Raw genomic sequence first — 22627 nt, forward strand, 5'->3', positions numbered from 1 at the left:
GTGCTGAATCATGAAGGTATTCAAGGGAGGCAAGTCACGGGTAGTATCGGGCCTGATTTTGAATGAAGTTGTCCACTGGGAGAAATATTTGTTACGCGTTGCTTCAGGTCACGGCCGGTACTCCAGTAGAGTAGCAGTGTTGGATGCGCTCACCGGGTTCGACCCCCGACACAGGTAGACCTACTGTATCTGATGCCTATTTCTTGTGCCCGCCTTATTGCTGGACTATTGTTGAAAAGCTGTGTAACACCTGACCCACGCAGTACTGTCTACTGCCTTCTTAAGTTTCGCACAGGCCACCGACTGTAATATCTGAGCACTTTTGTAACATTATACTCGCACCACTTTCTTTCACTATTTCACTTTCGGGCAGACTCACCCCTCTCCGTACTAGTATTTAAATAGGCTATTAACTGGGTATCTTCTGGCAAGCAATTCCTCATTCGTTCTGTGTAATGTCCTTGTCAAAGGATCGATGATAAAGGATTACACAACATGCAATATCACAGCTCGATGCAGCGCTACATCGAATTTATTTGACAAAATCAGTTTGCATATTGACATATATCCTTTTATGCTTCACTAAATTGTGGGAAGAAGAGGGACCATTAAGAAAGCCAGTCGCCATTGCACCGGAAACGCAAAGGTACTCAGCAACGATTTGAATACCTGAATTTGTGTAACTATTGAACTAAATGCTCACGTGGGGCACAGGCAGAATTAAACGTGGATCAGCAACTTAAAGCATTTTTTCAGTGATTTCTGAGATTTGTTTCGTAGAATTCCAGTATATCTTATACCAATTGCTGCTATAACTGTTTTTGGTTATATTTGAACAAACTTTTAAGAAATAAGAATCACAACATTGCGCATGCATTTCATGACAAACGCATTTACACTGATGCTTGATTTTTAATCAGTCTGTCTCAGATTTGAATTTTCAGACATGCAAAATGAGCATAATGATGAGGTAACGGAAATTACAGTAAACTGTCGCCACGTTTAACCCAAGTGTAAATGGTGGTCCATTTGTCTGAATACGCTGTTCGTTTTGGTCACACGGTTTTGGAACAGCCTCCCGTATTCTGCAGTTTCTTATGAACAGGCTTCACGGAACAATACTTCAACAACCCATTTGTGATCACATAGTTATACATATGCAATGCACGTACCCCAAAACAAAGCAATATTATTACTGAATGCATTTACTAGTTAACCGTGTCCCGCTATCACAGTGCAACTCTCCCTTTATCCATTACATTACATGTATATTGCTTAGGACTAGGAGAGTTCTTCACCACCTTATCCAACAATAACGGGTTCAACAAATGTTAACAAGCGAGAACGTCATGGCAGTGTGGTGTCGAGCCGATTCTGTTTCTGTAGAAATGGACCACCCTTAAATATCTTGCTGCCATGTTGGAAGATTTCCGGATCTGTCATATGTTATTTAGAATGGACCGTTCACCTTGACCAGTTCTTCACAAGAATGTCACAAATGTTCAGGTCAAAGTCCAACACAATATGAACTTGGAACTAGTTTCTTTCTTTGGATGTCCCATGCAGCAGTATACATTTAGTAAAACTGAAAATGCACATTTCACGAAATCATCGTAACCCCTGATCAAGAGAAACATCTTCAAATATGTCTAAATTTAGGGTAAAGCGATATTACAAATATATTCTCACTAATATAATCCAATTTGTTAATAGTGTTGGAAATAGTATTTTTTTACTATTTTACAAATTACAAAACGTTATTTTCCTTCATACCAATCTTAAGTATATTCGTTCGGCATCACACGAATGATTATCATCCGTGAAGTAAAATTGTGACATAAATATTCTTCCATTTTGTATCACCCGTCACCCGTTATTATGCAAATATCTTATAAAAGGAAAACATCATGTCATCTGTAAACGGAGATAAGTCATTGCATGATAAACTCTGAAAATCTGTCTTACTGTCCAGCTACCAAAACATAAAAAGCGTCCATAAATTGGTTCTTAATTGTTAATCAATACTATTCCACAACAGAAACACATTTAGAGCACTAATCAGATTTTTGACGCAACGTAACTGGTTCGTAGGTTGGTGTTACAGTATTAGGGCGACGTGGGCCGAACAGGCCTGTTTGTGCCCACGCCACGTAAACTGCAACTATTACCGAATAGTCTCCCCTTAAGGATGATTCCACCGTGAATGTGTATGCATTTCACAAAGTGTAACTTTAGTTCTCGAATGACTGCCTTGTACTTAAAAGCCTTACTTTGCTTCACCTTATTAAATGCATTATCTGCAATGATGGCGAAAGATTAGCGAAAGGTGTGCAATTAAGGTAAAAAATACGAATTATGCAATATCCCCGGGCATTCCTCCTGTGCACAGACAAGCAGATATGCACGTGCTTCTTCCTGAGAAAGTTCTGCAAGGACTGAAACACCAATAGTAAACAACAGCTAATGCCAGTAGTCATACACAAAGCCACTTTGTGCCTTCCCGAACCTCGATCCCTGCACTAATATTGGTATCCTCCATTGTTACAACATGGCAGTCTGCACGATGCAGGTGAGTGAACACTCCAGACAAGGCCACTATAACAGACAACTCCAGTCAAGCCACGGTTAGGTCCCACAACCACGTGCGAGTACAACCTCCAATTCACTTCCGGGAATAAAGCACCAATGGGATTGCAGCATGTGGTATCAGTCCCATGTGATTGGATTTCTGAATTTGGGCGGAGGTGCACTTCTACATCGTCTGCCAGGCCAAGTCGAGGATTTTTTGGTCCGCTCGTTCAAGGACAGTTTCTGGACTGTTACCGACTCTGACACCCAGTCTGGGTGTATTACAAAGAAGTCTCTCCGTGGTGTCGTTGGGGCAAACACACCACCGTCGTATTCATATGTGGTTGACGGCCGTTTCTTTTTTTCTTCAGCTTTAACCGGGGAAGTATTTAGCGATCTGCTTTTAGAAATTGTGAGTCCTGTGATAGGCTGCTGGAGGAAACTGGCCGACGGGAAACTCTGGCTGTACCAGGAATGTGAGGTTTGGTTCCGTCGTTGGTAGCTGGTCGCCTTTTTCGTTGGAACGTCCATTGTGCCTGATCCTAATGTTATTGTTCGTACGTTCAAAACCTTCCGAGGTGTGCTGGAAGAGAATGATTCTTGTGTTAGAAAGGATAGGACAATAATTTGATTAGAAAGAGGACAAAGGGACTCACCAGCTTGGCTTGCTAAACAATCACACACACATATAGAGCATTACTTGGGACCTGCTTGAGGGGTATGTAGAATGTGTCCATACAGGTTTTAACGGGGATCCGCTTACAGAGGGACCGACTCCAAACTTCAAATGAAATGCAAGCTCTGATACGTATGTGCAGACATCTTAAACCTGGTGTACCTTAAGGAAGTAGCAGAACGCATTGCTAAATCAATCACCATGTGTACCTGAAACACTCAACAGTCGTCCCCCCAGAACCAATCATCTCGAGCAACTGTTTCAGATCATCACGAACACGAACATCATTAGGCCTCTGATGGCTTTTTGTCCAACTTGGAATCTAATGCTTATACTACCGAAAAGAATCCCACCAAGATGGTTCCTAAAGTTCAATACATCAATACACAAATGACAAATTTAGGCAACAATCTGATGAAACATTGATCCATATGAGGAGCCAGTTCAGATGTGAATTCTGAAAAACAACAGGATTCTGAATTGTCTTCTCTGCCACAAATAGCACACATTAAGGGTAATTGATTTTCTATTCTGGTCAGTTTTAATGTCTGCTGTCTTGTAATAAACACCTAATGTTCCCGCCACACTACTTTGAAATCGACACGCGCGCCATCTGGCGGAGATTGACTACATGAGGTATTGAAAACATTCCTAGTTCCGTGATCAATATCACAATTACTCGGGGCTCTGGCAATTTTGATATGCCTACAGAAAGATGGTGAGTATCACCATTCGTCCTTTTTATGATTAACTCATCGCCTTCTCTGATGTTGTCAGTTAACATATTTTATTTGTTAGTAGAATGAGGGGACCTCTATGAATCCCATAGAGATATAATAGCAAGAAAGGTAATTGATGAATGCACGTTGTCAATCACGTTGAATAAAACGGTGCATTTGCACTTGCAAAAACACAGATCGCAAATATAAAAGAACGTCTTGCAGCTTTTCAAAACTACAAAATGTTTTATCTTTAGTAGATACTGTTAAGGAAAGGAAAGCTTACGTTTCGCTTCGAAAGGTAGACGCCAGGGGGAATTCCGACGCAGAAAATGCCACCAGCTGTGTGGAATGCTGGTCAGTAAATTTGAAATTAAAATTGGGTGGTTACTCTGCGTGATCAGGTTGGTTTCTCGTTATCGTATGGCATGTGGGCGTTGTTCAGCATATCATCCACCTGTTTGTGTGGTTCGTTGTTGGTGACTCGTCGTGGAGCCCCAGTGAACCACTGTCACTAATAACGGCTGGTAGTAGTTCCTCACTCACGCTGATGCTGTAATGTCCTCGTTTAAATGCCCCCTGCCCGAGTCATGCTTCCGTTGATAAGACTGGACCAAACTAGCTGGAACTGCCTTTACGTAATTTCTGTGTTAGGGGTCTTAGGGCAACTTCCACTTCAAGTCCACAACAACCTCCACATATTGGGGATCACTGATATTGAGCATTGTTTCTAGAAAGCTATTAAATTGTTACGCAAGCGATGGTCACTATTCCTTGTTGATATAAACGGACTGCCTTGAAAAGCGAGTCTGTTGCAAAGAGTCTCGTTAAGTCTATTTTCGCAGAGGCTGCACAGATTCTCGCAGATGTATAATCATAGAAGCTAATAGTATTCACATCGCGTATGGACAAAGATGGGCTGGAAAGAGAGAACCCTAGTGGGTCAGCCAAGGATGTCGGTTGGTCTAAAATCATAAAGTCTCTATAATATTACAGCATCCCAGGGAATACACAGGCCTGTGCGATAGAAATACGCGCAGTATCTGGAACTCGCGAGGCTATAGTTAGGTTAAGAAAACGCACTTACTGCCGTTTCTGGACCCATTGATCGGGCAACGGCAGCATGGTTTAGTAGCCTCCTCAAACAAATCGACATCGAACAGGGTAATGAAACAGAACCATGCAACCAGGAATGGTTGTTCATCACGAATCTAACTCCATGAAATCTGGGAATCATTATTACGTTACACATCTTGAAGGAAGCCATCGGGGACTTTGGGATGAATATGTTCGGACGTGTTCACTTATTGTTCAATGTGGACGTAAAATGAAACCACATGAACTATTTGTCCTGGTTAAAAGAGAATTTGATATTGACCTTCCGGACTTAGCTATAATGGTACTACAAAGGTGCCACGAAAACATTTTCAGGATGTTATAATGCCTCGACCGTGATCCTGTTAGCCAGCACCATGCCAGTTATCGTGTTGTTCGCTAGCATCAACGTCTAACACATGTAGTGCTTCGGGTTCTGCTCCCACATTAAGCAGACGACCAGGATGTAATTGCAGTACTGTTTAAGTCTGCTCAAAACCCAAATCACCCATTACATACAGCAAGTCCATCACGAAAGCCTGTTTCACTGTAATCGTATCATATATAGCCCAGGCAAATTGAGCCGGTCGATTAGGAACCAATTTTGACAATGTCAGGAGCAAATCAGCTTTGTATTGAACAAGCTGTCCCGTAACTGGGGCTTCAGGAGTCAGCTGTGGAGATCAATACCACATGACACACAACCATGTCCTGTTTGTAGCTACTCGTGCAAGTGACACAGTCCTTCATGTAAAGATTACAACGTTAGGCGCACCTAAGATTTGTACAGATTCGAATACTACATCTATGTGGGATCCATGGGTTGAATTTAGCGCCATCTATACAGCATGATCACAAATAGAACTTCTTAAATCTTATCTCACCCGAGATACACACATTTTTCCATGTGAGGAAAATCGGGGAAACAGTAACGTTAATGCTTGTGAAAGCAAGAAAAAGGAAACTGTATCTTTTATCTATTATCACTATCAACATGTACACATTTAAAAGAAACAAATATCCCATTGAATGCAATACTAAGTTACAGGTCCAAGGGGTTCAGCTAAAACATAGCTTCCTGTATTACTTCACAAGAACAAATGGGAGGGGAACGCGATTCAGGGTAACAGTAAAAATATCTTACCCCTCAATGCACTTGTTGAGGGAGATGGCTTCCCCGAGTTAAACTGTAACTCGCATCCTCAACAATAGAGTGTTAAATGTTCATCTTTGACCGATTATTCGGAACAAGCAGCTATTTCAAAAGGGCATTTAGTTTTTAGACGAAGTATTAGATTTTACGTAACATTTTGCTATAATGGAACAGTTTCAAGAAGTTCCCATATTGTAGGAATCGACCCCCGGACTCCACGAATGCTTTAAACAATTTGCCCGACCTCCCACCCTATAACGATGACTGCACCATCACATACCTCGAATATCGAGACCTGTACTCAGTCATCCCGTCCGAAGACAGCGACAACGAGCTGTAGCTCTTCCTCATTGTGAAGAAGTAAGTGTAGTCCTACTGTTTATGGACTGCCACAAGGATTTACCAGTACTCTGTATCGTTACCTCGTCATACCGTGTCCTGTAGGTGAGTGCACAATCGGATGTAGCAGAGGTAATTACTGAACCCTTTACATCTGACATTACACTGGGAGAATGGCGGACAGCCTGCTGCGCTATGCTGGAGAATGTGGAGCAGAGAGATGTGACATGATGACAGGATGCAACTCAGTTTGTTCTCACTTCAAACCAGTTTACATTTACCGCACGTAACCTAAATAAACAATTCGGCCATTTCAATTGTCACTGAGTGTTGTGTAGCTAACATAAATTGACAAGGGAGTTGTTTTGATGGATATGGATTTTGAGAATCCATCCTTTCTGCCGTTTCTCCTTCGACGTTCTAGTAAAGTAAGTGAGCGTTTCTCCTTCAACGTTCTAGTAAAGTAAGTGAGCGGAGTGAGTCTGGTTTAACGTCGCTAAGCAGGGCGGGGGACATGGGAAATGGGCTTCAAACGCTGTACCCATGTGGGGAGTCGAACCCAGGTCTTCAGCGTGACGAGCAGACTCTTTAACCATTACACTATGAGAACGTCATGACACTCGGAAAGAAAACTCTGGGATCGAGCCAAGACAGGCTGACGCTTTAACCTCTTGGCAAGCCGGCTGCTACTGGAGGGGATAGAAATCACTGTGTGCCACACACTGGATCCAGGTCAGTCATGATCATGAATAATATTACATGATTCCCTCATCACACATGGTAATCACATGCTTTGTCATGAGACAAATGTGTCATTTAATGAAGATGCATTGTACAGAATGTCGGATGAAAAGTTATTGTGCACTGGTGATTGTTTTAACCCTTACGTGAATGTGGCTAATTGTAAAAACAATAAATGCCACTTTTGTAGTGATACAAAAGGTACCAGGCACGGTGCCAACAAGTGCCATATTTTCACGATATACAAGCATGCTTAATCTCGGCCTGGGGTAGAACCATTTACTCCCGACAGACACTCTACCTAGTACATCTCGGAGACAGTCTTTGAGCAAGGTTGAAAATTTAGAATCAATGTCAATATTGTTACCATGGTAAAACAGGTTATCAAAGAGTATTGGTGGAGTACCCTAGTGGTCTAATTCTCCCAGCACCCAGGGTGAATCCCAGGCATGGGTATCGTGTACGATGCCACTATCTGTCTCCCCAGTTATGATAATATAGCAATATAGCTACAAGTGACATAAAACAACATCCAGTCATTATCATTTGCTTGATTACCATAACAACTAAAGAGAATTCTGATAACACGGGTGTGAATGGATTACTAACAGGAGGATGACGATCATCGTCACTCGCATTCTTTAACTGCGGCTTCTCTTTCCAGGGATATAACTTCTCCAGCATTGTAATTTTATTGAGATCTCAAAATGTATGTTAAGTCACGCTGTACAGTGTGTCACTGTAATAAAAAAGAATGACAACTTTAAGAATACACTGCGATCTAATACCTGACAGGTATGACGACAAGTACCCCCGACGGCTACAGACGTTGGAGGTTCTCGTTATGCGAAGTGTAAAACTTAAACTCTTTCGTGAGATACATGTATGTTTTTCTCAAGGCACAAATCAATTCAAGTCTGAAGCGATTGATCAAAATGTGACAAGTCACACATCACATATGTACCACATTACCAACTGGCTTCACGTCAAACGCTTTGGTTGTTGACAATAGGGATTGAAATACTGAGTTCGACATAACACGCCCGTATTCTAATAATGTCAATACAGTATCATTGAACACTGTGTATCTTGCGTCACCGACCATCAACTGAGTAAACAGAAAACCAGTTATCATGCATCCACTGATCTCGATATCAATGCGATCAATTATTAATAGTCAGGAATATGGTGTTGTGTCTGCAACGTGTTGCAATGTGATATCAACAGCGAGGGCAAGTCTCGAACCTTTGTGTAAATCCTCACATTAAACAAATCTCACTCGCATGCCTCACAAGCTATACATTAACCCTGCTTGCATGGAAATCAATATGGGTACTCCTAGTCAGATACATGTCATGGCGTCCATTTTGTTTACATTACCTGTCTCGAGACTCATTGTTCGCGAGATCGACCTCTTTGATAGCGTCAAATTTAGACGGTAGGGCGGACCAAGGGCGTGGACGACCCCCTGGAGGATGTCTGGGGGATCTCGGACCCTGGGATAGAAACATCCGCCTTTTGAAGGACGATCGGAGCTGGGACTGGCGCGCGTCTGCTTTCTCCTTCTCACAATGCTTTTTATAAGCATTGAGCGCTTTGTCCATGATGTAGTTGTATTCATTGTCCACATCTGCAAAGGAAGAGAGAGGATGAAGTATACATACCTAAACTAGACGCTGGGAATATGGATGAGCTTCACGAAACTGGCATTTCTTCGTTAATTCGTTCTCGCATCAGAGCGCCGCCATTTTGGCCAAGGATTCATGGAGGATATCGATTAGAGGGATGGCAGTGGTTCGGTATCGATTTTCATAATTAATTCGCACGTGACCTATCGTATTTTTCACTCGCGGTCGCTGTTGTAAACGTCAATCAATAAAGGGTTGATGTTTGGGGAAGTTACTGACAAATTTTCTGTATCCTGTACTTTGTCAACTGTTTGCGAGTTGAAGAGTTAAATCACACAAATGTCACATATACAATAGACAGTAGTATGCATAATTTGCCAAAACTGCAGTATTAAGTCCGGGGTGTATCTCAACCGCGTTCTAATTCATTTACAACAAAACCTTTGTTGTTGTTACTATGTGTTTTATATTATTGTTTATCGCTTTGGTGATTTTGAACATTGTATACCACCCGCAGCAACTGTCCCGATTTAAGTATATGAAGATACAATTTGCGTACTAATTCTTTGCCATGACATATCATAAGGTTATAGCGAACGCTTAGTAAAGACATTACGGTAATACCGAGAGCTGGGGTGTGCATTTAGCTGATATAGTCTTTCCTCGTATTTGAACTACGTAATTGTCCGCAACGCGAAATGAAGGCTTCATATACAACAATAGAACGCTTTGTGTGATAATTCCTGGATAGCGTGCTTGTGACATTCAGTCATTCATTTCAAGATTATGAAATATTCAATATTCTTTTTTATTACTCTTCCATATATAGTTCTATAAATGATACACGCGTTTATAATTGATGTGTTGTGTCAATTTCAATAGCAAGAGCTTTGTCAACTGACGTCCATGTGCTATTCACATGCATAAGCTAGAGTTTAAATGCTATATTCATAGTCTCTGAACACCGAAAGAATATAGAATAGCTTTGCATGAACACCAGTATTACTAAATGATAGATATAGCGGGAACCAACATAAACATATAACGGATACGTTTGTGAAAATGCGGATTCAGTGTGAAAAGGAATGGATATAAACAACAATAACACTAAAACAACAACAAAAAAACAAAACAAACAAACAAGCAACAACAACAGAATTAAATGAATAAAAATGAAAATAATAAAAAAATATAAAAATATAAAAAAATAAATAAAAAAGGTGAACAAAGAATCAAACAAAGAAACAAAAAAAACCCCAGATAAACGATATACTGAACACTAACATAACGAAAAGCTGACTACAGTGAACACCGATGTTTTGAAATGAAGGATATAATACTATTGATATAACGAAAGAAAGGACACAGCAAACGCATATATAAGAATATGACAAAATGAACATCTGTATAACCAAATAAGTCATTAGGCTAAATTAAAAACAAATGAAATGTTTCTCGGGCATCGGCGCGTCACTTATATTTCTGCGCGTGACAAGTTTTTATTGCCATTTAAAAAAAAAACCCAGTAATTTTGGCTTGGCCGCGTCCTGATCATCCATTTGGGTACTACAAGAATGAGTGTCTGTAAGAACGAGAGTCACTGAATCTACAACTCATTAACACGTGCTAAACTTTCCAAGCTGTATTTCTGAGACAACAAAAAAATAAAGTGTATTCCTTCCACGTCACTTTTTTCTATCAAAACTTAATAAAAAATCATAGAAAACTGTGCCCGAGAAACATTTATTTTATATGCAGCCTGATAAAATCGACATCAAATAAGATATAGTGAATACGAAATACGTGATATATTGAAAGTATTGGGAAAGTGTCCGCTGATTTTATATAATGACGAACACGGTGAACACTCTTGAAATGTCGGAAACAATGAACGCTGATACAAAGATGCGGCGGATAAGTGAGTGCCATCATAAAAGAGTGGTAAAGGTTTCAGTTAATCACAATGAAGACGGTGGCACATTTCATTGTGCCTGTGGTGTCATGTGCTTCTGTGGAGCCAATAATTCACAAATCAACCTTGACTGCGGAGGGTACATGGATGGTTTACCGTGTTCAGCAAACTGCATTTTCACCAAATTTTTAACTTTCGCTAGCTCAAAACGACGGAGACGTTGATTCCAGAAGTCCAACATGTTTTATATCCCTACAGTTTAGGCTTTAGTATTCGCTACAGTAAAAAGGAATATTTTATGAGCGTTTCACCATTTAGCGTTTACTGATTGTGTACTGTAGACTTTCTTATTCAGTGAAGATTTTAAGAGCACTTTCGTTGCATTAACTCTTTTAAATTATAAGAACCTGGCATTCTTCTGTGATTGATGACAATGATGCTCACATACTAACACATCCATTACGATGAGGGTGAGAGTGAGCGTGAGAGTGAGCGTGAGAGTAGGGTGAGAGTGAGGGTGTTAGTGAGAGTCAGAGTGATCGAGCTGAGGGTGAGAAAGTGTGAGAATGAGGGTAAGGGTGAGAGTGAGAGTGAGGGTGAGAGTGAGAGTAAGCGTGAGAGTAGGGTGAGAGTGAGGGTGCTTGTGAGAGTGAGGGTGATCGAGGTGAGAGTGAGAAAGGTGAGAATGAGGGTAAGGGTGAGAGTGAGGGTGAGAGTGAGAGTAAGCGTGAGAGTAGGGTGAGAGTGAGGGTGCTTGTGAGAGTGAGGGTGATCGAGGTGAGAGTGAGAAAGGTGAGAATGAGGGTGAGAGTGAGGGTGAGAGTGAGAGTAAGCGTGAGAGTAGGGTGAGAGTGAGGGTGCTTGTGAGAGTGAGGGTGATCGAGGTGAGAGTGAGAAAGGTGAGAATGAGGGTGAGAGTGAGAGTGAGGGTGAGAGTGAGGATGAGAGGGTGAGAGTGCTAGTGAGGGTGAGAGTGAGGGTGTTAGTGAGAGTGATCGAGGTGAGGTGAGGGTGAGGGTGAGAGTGAGGGTGCTTGTGAGAGTGAGAGTGATCGAGGTGAGCGTGAGAAAGGGTGAGACTGAGGGTGAGAGTAAGAGTGAGGGCGAGAGTGAGGATGAGAGGGTGAGAGTGCTAGTGAGGGTGAGAGTGAGAGAGAGAGGGTGAGAGTGAGGATGAGCGTGATATTGAGGGTGAGGGTGGATGTAAACCGTGAAGATCCGGGTTAGAATTGACCCTCAGTAACCCGTGGTTGTTGTACGAGCCGACAATCGGGATCGAGTAATTCGCTGACTTGGTTGACACGTACCATCTTATCCAAATTGCACTGATCGATGCTCATGATGTTGATCACTGGATTATCAGATCCAGACTTGGTTATTTACAGATCCCCGCGGCGTTAAACAACAAACAAACAAAAAACTGCTGTGGCACGCCCCCTTAGGATGAATTGTGTGGCTAAGATTATCACAGAAGCAAAACAACACACAACACCAAGATTTCAGACAAGCAGCACACAGAAACTGGAAGAACAACAAGTCTTCGTAAAACCTTTGTCCGCATGAACAAAGGTTGAAATATTATATAAAACCACAGTCCTGAAAAATCTACTCACCATTGTCTGCAGATGTTGACAGCCCATCGCCATCACACATCTTTCATCGCCTAGCCCTAACCGCGAAATCATTCGTCAGTTTACAGAGTGTGGTTTCACGAACTCCCAATATCCGCCCTCAACAATGACTCAACTAGGGCGATCTCCTTTCCCCGTCTTTATTACACACCACAGACCTCTCTCCTTACGTATAGTAACATAGGAACTCGAGTGCTTAAATAACGTTGGTGAATAATTCATGGTTTGGTCTCCCGTTTCCATGATAGGCGTGATATAGGTCATTCGTTGTGGGGATCATTACAACAGTGATTTGCCTAATGTATGTTTGATTTAGCGCTAATCGATGCATCGATCTCGCGGTGACAAGGATACTGAAAAGAACGCAGGGTTGTTATTACGGGATATCCGTAGCATATTTCCATGTTGTTTTCCAGCCCTTTTCATGATTGATAGTCCGACCAGAAATATCCTCCTTTGTGAATGAATGGTATTTAACTCAGAAAAATGGTTCGGTGGACACATTTGTCACAATTGGTATCTAAGCATTTCCCATGAAGTATAATTGAGTGACTGTTTACGCAATCGATCAGAGAAACTATGGATGAAATATGGATCTCTTTAACATTTTTGTACTGCCAATATTTTTGTTTTGTCATTTTTTATCTTGTGCCATAAACACAAAACGCAGTTAGATAACATAGCAATCCATGTTTAACACGGTGTACGGTAAGTTAACTTGAAGTATTAACGGTATGTTTTATCGGGTAGCCGTAGTTAAAATTGAAATATCTGTATATCAACTAATATAAGACGAATTCATGATTTACATGCAAACGGTTTAGTGCAAATCCATTGAGGCAAGGTGTCCAGGTGAGTGAGTGAGTGAATCAGTGAGTGCCACGCAGCTTCTTGGCATCGTTACAACCTCATAGCGATAAGGAACACAATGGAATGGCTTGTAGGAGTGTTCAGGAAAAGGAAACAACTGTTTTTCCTAACTGTTTCTCGATCATCTGTTCCTGTCTGAAGAACTAAGATGAATGCAACTTCCACACTTTACAATATATACGATGAACGCTGTTTGGTGATTGATTTGTGGAGTAGGGACCGAAACGATACGCACAAATTAGACCACTACCAGACCACTCCGCTGACTGCGTGGACGTACCTTACAATATCAACCACTGGCTTGTGTACTCCACACTCACCCGTCAAGATTCGGGTTATAATTGACCTTGTTTGACACATGTCATCGTATCCCAATTTCGTAAATCAATGCTTGTGGTCATGATCACTGATTGTCTGGTCCAGATTCGATTATTTACAGACGGACGCCATGTAGTTGGGATATGGCTGAGTGCGGCATAAAACTAAACTCACTCACTCCACACTCAGTTATTTCCACACCAGCGTGATGAAAGACGGGATACCGTTGCCATTCGCTACCAGGATCCGCCCATCCCCTTTCCCAATGCTGGGAAATAATAAAGCGTGTGATGCTTGAACAGCCTGTGCTAGGTGCCTACCCAGAGTGAGCCAAAGCACCTCTACCTAAACGGATCCAGAGGACATTGGGATTGGGAAGGGGGTGGAGGGGTGATCCCAGATTTTAGTGCACCCAATATGTCTGAGACAAGGTTAGTATTGTTAAATTGGGGGATTATTTTAAACAGACTTGAAAACAAATGGGAATGAGTTGAGACTCGTTCTCAAATATCTATGTAACGAGTTCGAGTTCATTACCATGTCTCATTCCTGATATATCGTTCTTTCCGAATGCTTCAGTCAACTTGCTTCCAACTAACGCTGGGTGTATTAACTTACCATAGTTGGTGGCAACAGGTAGGCGGAGCGCCATGCTCTGTTGAGGAGGTGCCTGCAGCAAACAGACAGAAGATTATTAATTATAGAGCAAGGTGATATATACAACAGGTTAAATTTGAACAAACGCTCAAGATCAAGTGATTATTGTGACAAAGCATGAGTCAAGCAAGTGAACGACCACCTGTTCCCGTTAGCCGTCTCTTAAGCAGGCATGACTTACTGATGGCCAATACTGAGACGTTGTTCTTCGAATAATGAAGACTGGATGAAATTAGTTTTACGCCGCTTAAGCAATATTCTAGCAATATCACGGCGGAGGACACCTGAATGGGCTTCACTATTTGTACCCATGTGGGGAATCGAACCCGGTTCTTCGGCGTGAAGACCGAACGTTTTCACCACTGGGCTAGCCCACCACTCAATGTACTTTGTGGCTTATTGGAGTAAGAACTGTTGCTGGACGCTTAATAAATTTGGCTTCTTATCAATGTCTGGATGTCACAAGTCAAAAGATATAAGAAATCTTCTTTTGTTTTGGTTGTTGCAGGTGTCTAACAACTAATTCAGAACTGCCCTTGTCAAAATAATTCTAAGAGTCAAAACTATGTCGCCAAGACACGTACGACTTAATTGCAATTATTTATAAAATTTATGACGCTGATCCCCGTTCTTAATCCTCATCTGTACCGCATTGTACACATGTCAGCCAAACCGTGCCACTCTGGCGCTTTCATTAATTACTGTGTATGGCATTCATACCCATATTTGGTCACAGCCTTTTGGCGTTTGTGTTCATACCGATAAGTCAAAGAAAATGACATTCTCTCTTTTCTGTCCATTCTGGTTTTTAGATATATGTATACATCAGTACAGTATTCCAGCTAACTGTATTGTATAGGGACAGCCATGAGAAACCATGTGAGCCATGTGTCGCTCTGATAATAACCGTTTATTCTGACAATCGCTTAATCCAAATATTACGTAGTTCATCACAATAGCATTAGAATGTGCTCTTTTTGAAATGTAGAAATTAGACAGAGTAATTTAGAGTAATTATGTATAACAATGTGATACAGAGGCATCAACATCAAAAAAAAAAAAAAAAAAAAAAAAAAAAAAACAGATTGGGGCGAATTAAGAACACGGAAGCAACGGGTGATTCAGTGTCATACGAAAATTCCTTCTTACTGATCGAGGTAAGCCATGTATACCCATTGTGTATTTGCGATGAGGTGCCAAGACACTGAGAGTGTTCGGATGGGTCCCATCGGGGATATTAGAACCTGTACTTTACAAAGAAAGTGTAATCCCAAATGTAACGTAATACATATGGATAGTGATATATGTCATTGTTCCTGGGCAATATAACATCTAACTTCGATTGTTGACAAACAGTTGACTAAACTACCAGGCAAACGAAACACACAACCATGTCTGATGTTGACTGAAAGTGACACAAGCTAGAATTTGTTATTCGATGGTGATTTATTTGATAAGATTACAAAAGTTGCAGAGTTTCGGTGTTTCTTTTCACCTTAGCAAAGTTTTTGCATTATATGTTTTTAAATGTTGTGAAATGTATAATGTTTTTTAGTTCGGCAGGGTCGAAAAAAATTATAAATAACACACACATTAGTTAAATGGAACCTACCTGGAAGTTGTGTTGTGATGTTTACAATTCCATTTCACTACCGCTAAACCCTACATACAGTCAAGGCCTCACGGTGACAGATACCATGTATTTGTACAAGGGAGGAGGACACAGGGGAGTTGATAAACCTATAGATCAGATGTATATAGCTTGTATTCAATTTCAAAACAGGATCAAGTCATTAAATTTACATTGCCGGGGTTTCCTCTGAGAGCAAACCACGGTCTGTAGATTTCTTTTATCGTTGTTAAATCGAACAGAGATATTGCTAAGACTGGATGCAATGTGCAATAGTTGTTGATCGCCCATGGATGTATGTCGGTATACAGTCCCAGTTGGGGATCGTGCGGGATATTTGAAATAGACACGGTAGATTGCATGTATATTTCATGTCACGCTGGGATAGGTAGGGCCACGTTTTATCGGTTTGGATTCATGCCAGGGATTTATTTATGTTTCAAATGCAATGTTTGAATCACGGAAGACAAAAAGAAATTTTAAGTTAAACTTGTAATTCGGCTGAAAGAATAACTGTTAGTCATTTAAAATAAATTCATATTGTGTCTATTTATCATAGGTTGATGAAAATGTAAATAATCTATACATATGGGGTCTGGATAAAAAGACCGTATCATCGGTTTATCATTATCCCTTTGCCTTAGGACATACACTGGTACTTCCAGTTTGAAATAAGACACATGCATTGTAAACGCCGTGCAAGAACATACACCCCTACTAACGTAGCGTTCCAAATACCCCTTTGTCCTGATGCTCGTGATATTGACCACTGGCTCTGCAGACCGTCATTGTTTAGCTGGACTGTTACTAAGGGCCAAGTTGAATTACAATACAGACCGCGTAAGGTTACGAATCTCAGATTGGTTACGCTAGGTGAGATGGCATGACTTTACCTCCCCTAAAGCAATATGTGGGCAGGTGAGATACTAAGGATGGCCGTCAGAGACTGTTTGGAATCGAACCTGATTCTCAGCATTTAAGATACAAAGCTTTACAGTTTGGCTACCTACTGATACAGGCACTGTGTGAAAACGTAGACTCGATCGAGATCAGGATGTTTACATGTTTACGCAGGAAGAACTTACATATACTGATATACCAAAGAAACTACATACTTGGTGCCATCGGGTTCTTTTTGTCTAGAGAAAAAAGAACAAACAACATATCCCCCACCCCCCTTAAACAGTGTATACTTTCTTTTTTACGTCAGTTTCATCAAAGCTGAAAAAGGTCGGATTCGAGGAGAGGTGGGTTACTCAGTTGTATCCTCAAGTTGTAGGTACACGTCACACATTACACTCAGTTGTATCCTCAGGCTGTAGGTACACGTTAGACATTACACTCAATTGTATCCTCAGGTTGTAGGTACACGTCACACATTATACCCAATTGTATCATCAGGCTGTAGGTACACGTCACACATTACACCCAATTGTAACCTCAGGTTGTAGGTACACGTCACACATTACACCCAATTGTATCCTCAGGTTGTAGGTACACGTCACACATTACACCCAATTGTATCCTCAGGTTGTAGGTACACGTCACACATTACACCCAATTGTATCCTCAGGCTGTAGGTACACGTCACACATTACACCCAATTGTATCCTCAGGTTGTAGGTACACGTCACACATTACACCCAATTGTATCCTCAGGTTGTAGGTACACGTCACACATTATACCCAATTGTATCATCAGGCTGTAGGTACACGTCACACATTACACCCAATTGTAACCTCAGGCTGTAGGTACACGTCACACATTACACCCAATTGTATCCTCAGGTTGTAGGTACACGTCACACATTACACCCAATTGTATCATCAGGTTGTAGGTACACGTCACACATTACACCCAATTGTATCCTCAGGCTGTAGGTACACGTCACACATTACACCCAATTGTATCCTCAGGTTGTAGGTACACGTCACACATTACACCCAATTGTATCCTCAGGTTGTAGGTACACGTCACACATTACACCCAATTGTAATCTCAGGTTGTAGGTACACGTCACACATTACACCCAATTGTAACCTCAGGTTGTAGGTACACGTCACACATTACACCCAATTGTATCCTCAGGTTGTAGGTACACGTCACACATTACACCCAATTGTATCCTCAGGTTGTAGGTACACGTCACACATTACACCCAATTGTATCCTCAGGTTGTAGGTACACGTCACACATTACACCCAATTGTAACCTCAGGTTGTAGATACACGTCACACATTACACCCAATTGTAACCTCAGGTTGTAGGTACACGTCACACATTACACCCAATTGTATCCTCAGGTTGTAGGTACACGTCACACATTACATCCAATTGTAACCTCAGTTTGTAGGTACACGTCACACATTACACCCAATTGTAACCTCAGGTTGTAGGTACACGTCACACATTACACCCAATTGTATCCTCAGGTTGTAGGTACACGTCACACATTACACTCAAATGCACTAGCTCACGTGTGTTCATCTGGGTGTAATATGACACTAAACCCGTTCGAATCTAACTGTTTGTTATCTAGATGTTAGTCAACAGGCCTAAGTGGACCATCAACAGCCTTTGTGGGCTGCACATTAAAGCACTTTCAACACATATCCCGCTAGCTCCATTGAAAGATCAGTTGAGATAAGTCTTATTTCAGGATTGGACACGGAACGGAATCATGTCAGATTTCTAAGATAATCCCACATGCTTTAAATCACTTAATGCTTCTTGTGACGTCAAAGATGAAAAAAGCAAAACAAATAAAACTCAACACCCAAAAACGTTATCAGATTTGGCATTTTGCGCTAACTTTTGAAATATTTCGTGTTAGACTGGTATAAAGCGTCCACAGGGAAATGTATATATGTTTGGCACGTTACGCAATGACTGATCCGCATTTCTAAACGTGATATAAAAACATTATAATCATAGCAAGCAGTCAAAATTCTCTACAGAATGGTGTCTATCAGCCCTACACCTGACCCTGATCAGTCCAGATAATGATTCATGATTTCTCTGCATCCTACCTGTAGGAAAATATTGACAATATCTGACAAACATTCATATTATGAATTCGGAGCTTCTGATACTAACTCAAGATCTCTTGATATTTCGATTCTGACTTCGAATTTTCTAATTCTGACTCTTCATTCTGCACGTTATGATTTTGTCAATAACGGAATCAAATCACAAATTAACAACCTTGATTTATAGAAATATAAAACGAAAGTGTTGCCCAATCATGAAATGGGCTTCACACGTTGTACCCATGTGAGGAATCGAACCCGGGTCTTCGGCGCGACTAGCGAACGCTTTAACAGCTAGGCTACCCCATGACCCCTACAAGACTGCCAACTGTATACAAGACTGCGAATACAGTTGTATGTCTGACGTGTTAAGGGGCTTAATTAACAAAGACAGAGATTCCATCAGTACCGATAGATCATAGTGTGTAGTCATTCATACACTGCTACAAAAAAGGTAAAATGTGTGTCCCCGGTTCTTGTTTCTAAAGTGTCATTCTTGGGAGAAGGGATTTCACCTGGTGCAACAGGAAATAAATGTATAAATATTAGTGTGGTTTTCCGCCGCTTTTGGCAATAGCAGAGTGGAGACACCAGGAATGGCCTTCTCACGTTGTACATACTGGGTCTTCGGCGTGGTTAATTAAAGTCAGCCCTAATATGTTGCTCAGTTGTGTCACGTGTGTATAACTTAGAATCGTTGACTTATGAATAGTGTATTTGTGTTTACCGCATGTAGTACCAGTGTGTGTGTGTGTGTGTGTGTGTGTGTGTGTGTGTGTGTGTGTGTGTGTGTGTGTGTGTGTGTGTGTGTGCTTGCTTCTGTGTGTGTCTGGGTACACCTTGTTTCGATTGTGCTTCTGTCTACAACGTTGTGTGATTGTATTGTGAACAAACTATTGTGGTTGTTGTCAACGCGTTGCTCTTTAAATACCTGACCCTTTCAGATGTGGCTCGAGGGTCTTTCTACAAGGACTAATAAGACTGGACCATGTACGTGTAGATTATGGGTCGTAGCGAACTGACCTAGGAATACCTGATTCCAAATACCACTCCGTTGATCAGGCCTCTGATCGACTTGTGAAAACCAGTGCTACGCATCAAAGGTTACAAACACGGAAGTTGGGGTAAAATGTTACACTTAAACAGAAAAACCCTGCTCAGACTCCGAGCCGAACACTGATTTTGCTTTGTTGGCTTGTTTGATTGTTGCTTAACGCTCACTCTGCAATATTCCAGATATATGGTGGAGGCCTGTAAATAATCCAGTCTTGATCAGACAATCTAGTGATCAACTGCCGAACATCGACCTAAACGATTACGAGACGATGACATATGTGTCACCAAGTCTGCAAGCTTGATCATCTGATTCCGATAGTCGCCTTTTACAAGAATGGGTTGCTGAAGACCAGTTCTAACCCGGATTTTGACGGGTCTGAGCACTGCTTGGTATACAACGTTAACTGCGAACCAGGTGCAACCACATGTACCATCTTTTAATGTCGTTTTTATGACTGGACCGGCCATAGAAAGATAGAAGCAAGAAGTACATGACGGAAAAACTGAGGAAGTACAGTCTCTTTATATTTCGTTTGAAATCATTATCAACAGGTATTTTCAGAGAACCTTCAGCTCGACCACTTACCCCATGTATTGCTATCGGCTCGGGGAGTTGGATAGAGAAATTCTTCATGTCTTTGCTTCTCATGCAGCACAAAAGGAATAGTGAGTGTCAGCCCTCCAGTTGATTCGGACAAACAAATGGTATCTGTTCATATCACGAAGCTGTATCCGTGGGAATATCCTGACGATATAGTCCAATATTCCTCTTTGAATGACACGAAGATTAATGTCAGGTGTAAGCAGACGACAACTCTTAAAGGCGATTTAGTGATTTGGCGGGAAACTATGACGGCGTGCGATATGGAGCCGAGTCGTTAAACCAACAATGGATAATATGTATAAGTCTCTTCCATCCATGTGGGCAAGTAATCGGAAAACAATAGCTCACCTTACAGATGTCGTCTGTCAACGGGAACGTGATACCATAGCTTAATCCTCCTTAACGCTTGCCAACAGCCTAGATAAGCATGTGGAGGTGTACATTTTACAAAATGCCAATCCAGATTAATGGAAAGTCATTTTTTGTAAAAGATGTCCTATCTCAGACTGAGTCTTGAGGACAGGTTCTGATTAGATAACACTTCATAGTCCCTCAACGGCACACAGGGAGCGCTTCTGGGAGACAGCGTTCACCGGAAGCCGTCTGCTGTCAACAAAGCCTGCTGTAATTTCCAGAATAGCTGCGTTGTCACACATAAGAAAATCCCCAGCGATATTTCCACGCTATGTGTCGCAATCGACCACCACCTAGACAAAGTGCCTGCTATCTGACTTTTTTCTTCGACTGACGGACAGACTTAAGCTGATTGTTATAAAGAATGCTACGGACTCCATAGGCTCCTGTAGACGTAGTCAGCATTCTAAGTCATCTGACTTTCTGCTTGATAAATGTTTGATGTTATCTCCCACCCTAACTGCAAGCGGCACGTAAACATTTTCTGGTAAAAGGCCAAGCACATCGGGTAAAAGACCCCTAACGGTCGTAATCCGGACAACGATCACTTCAATTGTATCCACACCAGATGGGCCGAATCGATATCGACCCAATGTCGTAATGACAACGTCACGCCGAAGTAGTCACTTTGTGATCATTTCAACAAGATAGGAGTAGTGATGGTATCATAACAGGCACTGAGGCGAGCGGTTACTTTTTTGTACAATTATAGCTTACTGTATATTTCTGTGTTGAATTGTGACATACCGATATTTAAAGAAAGAAGTAGTTCGTTTACGTTATTTAAGTAGCTTGCCATTAAGGGGGTTGTTTGGTAGCTCATTTGTGAAAAACAAACTTCCAGTGCGATGCAAAGAATCCACCAGCTTTATACTATTGCCATTTTGTTAAAAGAGAGGCGGTATGGCACTTACAAATATAGGAGCCACTAGTAATCCTACGGTAATCGGCTGGCATTGTTGCCACCGGATGCAACTCTGCACTTTAGTCATGTTTTAAAGTTTTCATGAAGTCATTTACATTCCGACTTTTATAGAAGTACGGATGTGGTGGTGACAAATCCTGACAATAACCTGGTCGAATCTCGAGCCAACGTTTCTCGGCCCCTGACACAATGAGCACATGATAGGAGAGCGATTCACGACATCTTAGACTACTCGGCCACACATCCCTTCAATAGAATCCTCCAACAACGCTGTTAATAATGCATGTGCCAGAAGAATCCCTATGCCGCCAGACTGTGTTATAATATGTACCACGTTTATATATATGCGTTTGCGGCCCAGAATCGAACCAACATCCGCCCTTCGGGCAATTACACTATCTGCTAAATCGCTGAGGTCACAGCTTTAGTTTAAGAATGATACAGTCTCGTAAGATCTCGTAAGGTTTAGGTCTCGCACGTTTTCTCATCCTCATCCTAACATAGTAGATACGAATGAAACGAGAAACGTTACGAGAGCTTTGAGAAACGGGTCCTTGTTCAGTCTTCAGATTAAACCTGATTGTTATTACAAACAGGACAACGGTATTTGTGTATTTCAAATGCTGAGTGAGCACATGAATTTCGTCTTACACTTAGTCACA

The 22627-nt window shown here is 41.5% G+C and overlaps 1 protein-coding gene across 2 annotated transcripts; it reads right to left on the reverse strand.

The window, feature by feature from the left end:
• Positions 1 to 501: 501 nt before the first annotated feature.
• Positions 502 to 20913, reverse strand: LOC137277595 (uncharacterized). 2 transcript variants are annotated; one of them, XM_067809400.1, is made up of 4 exons: positions 20609 to 20913; positions 14268 to 14319; positions 8672 to 8921; positions 502 to 3151 (listed from the first exon to the last, which is right to left on the reverse strand). In XM_067809400.1, the coding sequence occupies exons 1-4, from the start codon at positions 20669 to 20671 to the stop codon at positions 2707 to 2709; spliced, it is 810 nt and encodes a 269-aa protein (XP_067665501.1). In that variant the 5' UTR covers positions 20672 to 20913; the 3' UTR covers positions 502 to 2706. The 2 variants fall into 2 exon arrangements, with proteins under 2 accessions (XP_067665501.1, XP_067665502.1); XM_067809401.1 differs by lacking the exons at positions 14268 to 14319; positions 20609 to 20913 and adding an exon at positions 12444 to 12589.
• Positions 20914 to 22627: the final 1714 nt, after the last annotated feature.

The sequence above is a fragment of the Haliotis asinina genome, chromosome 3 (genome assembly GCF_037392515.1).
Source record: "Haliotis asinina isolate JCU_RB_2024 chromosome 3, JCU_Hal_asi_v2, whole genome shotgun sequence".
Classification (NCBI taxonomy): domain Eukaryota; kingdom Metazoa; phylum Mollusca; class Gastropoda; order Lepetellida; family Haliotidae; genus Haliotis; species Haliotis asinina.

Excerpts from the sequence above, each read along its gene's own strand:
- LOC137277595 (XM_067809400.1), bottom strand. The coding sequence starts at position 20,671 with ATGAGAAGCAAAGACATGAAGAATTTCTCTATCCAACTCCCCGAGCCG. Across the intron at positions 8,922-14,267 it reads ACCTGTTGCCACCAACTATG|ATGTGGACAATGAATACAAC; the intron begins GTAAGTTAATAC and ends CTTCCTTTGCAG. Across the intron at positions 3,152-8,671 it reads AACAATGAGTCTCGAGACAG|CACACCTCGGAAGGTTTTGA; the intron begins GTAATGTAAACA and ends ATTCTCTTCCAG.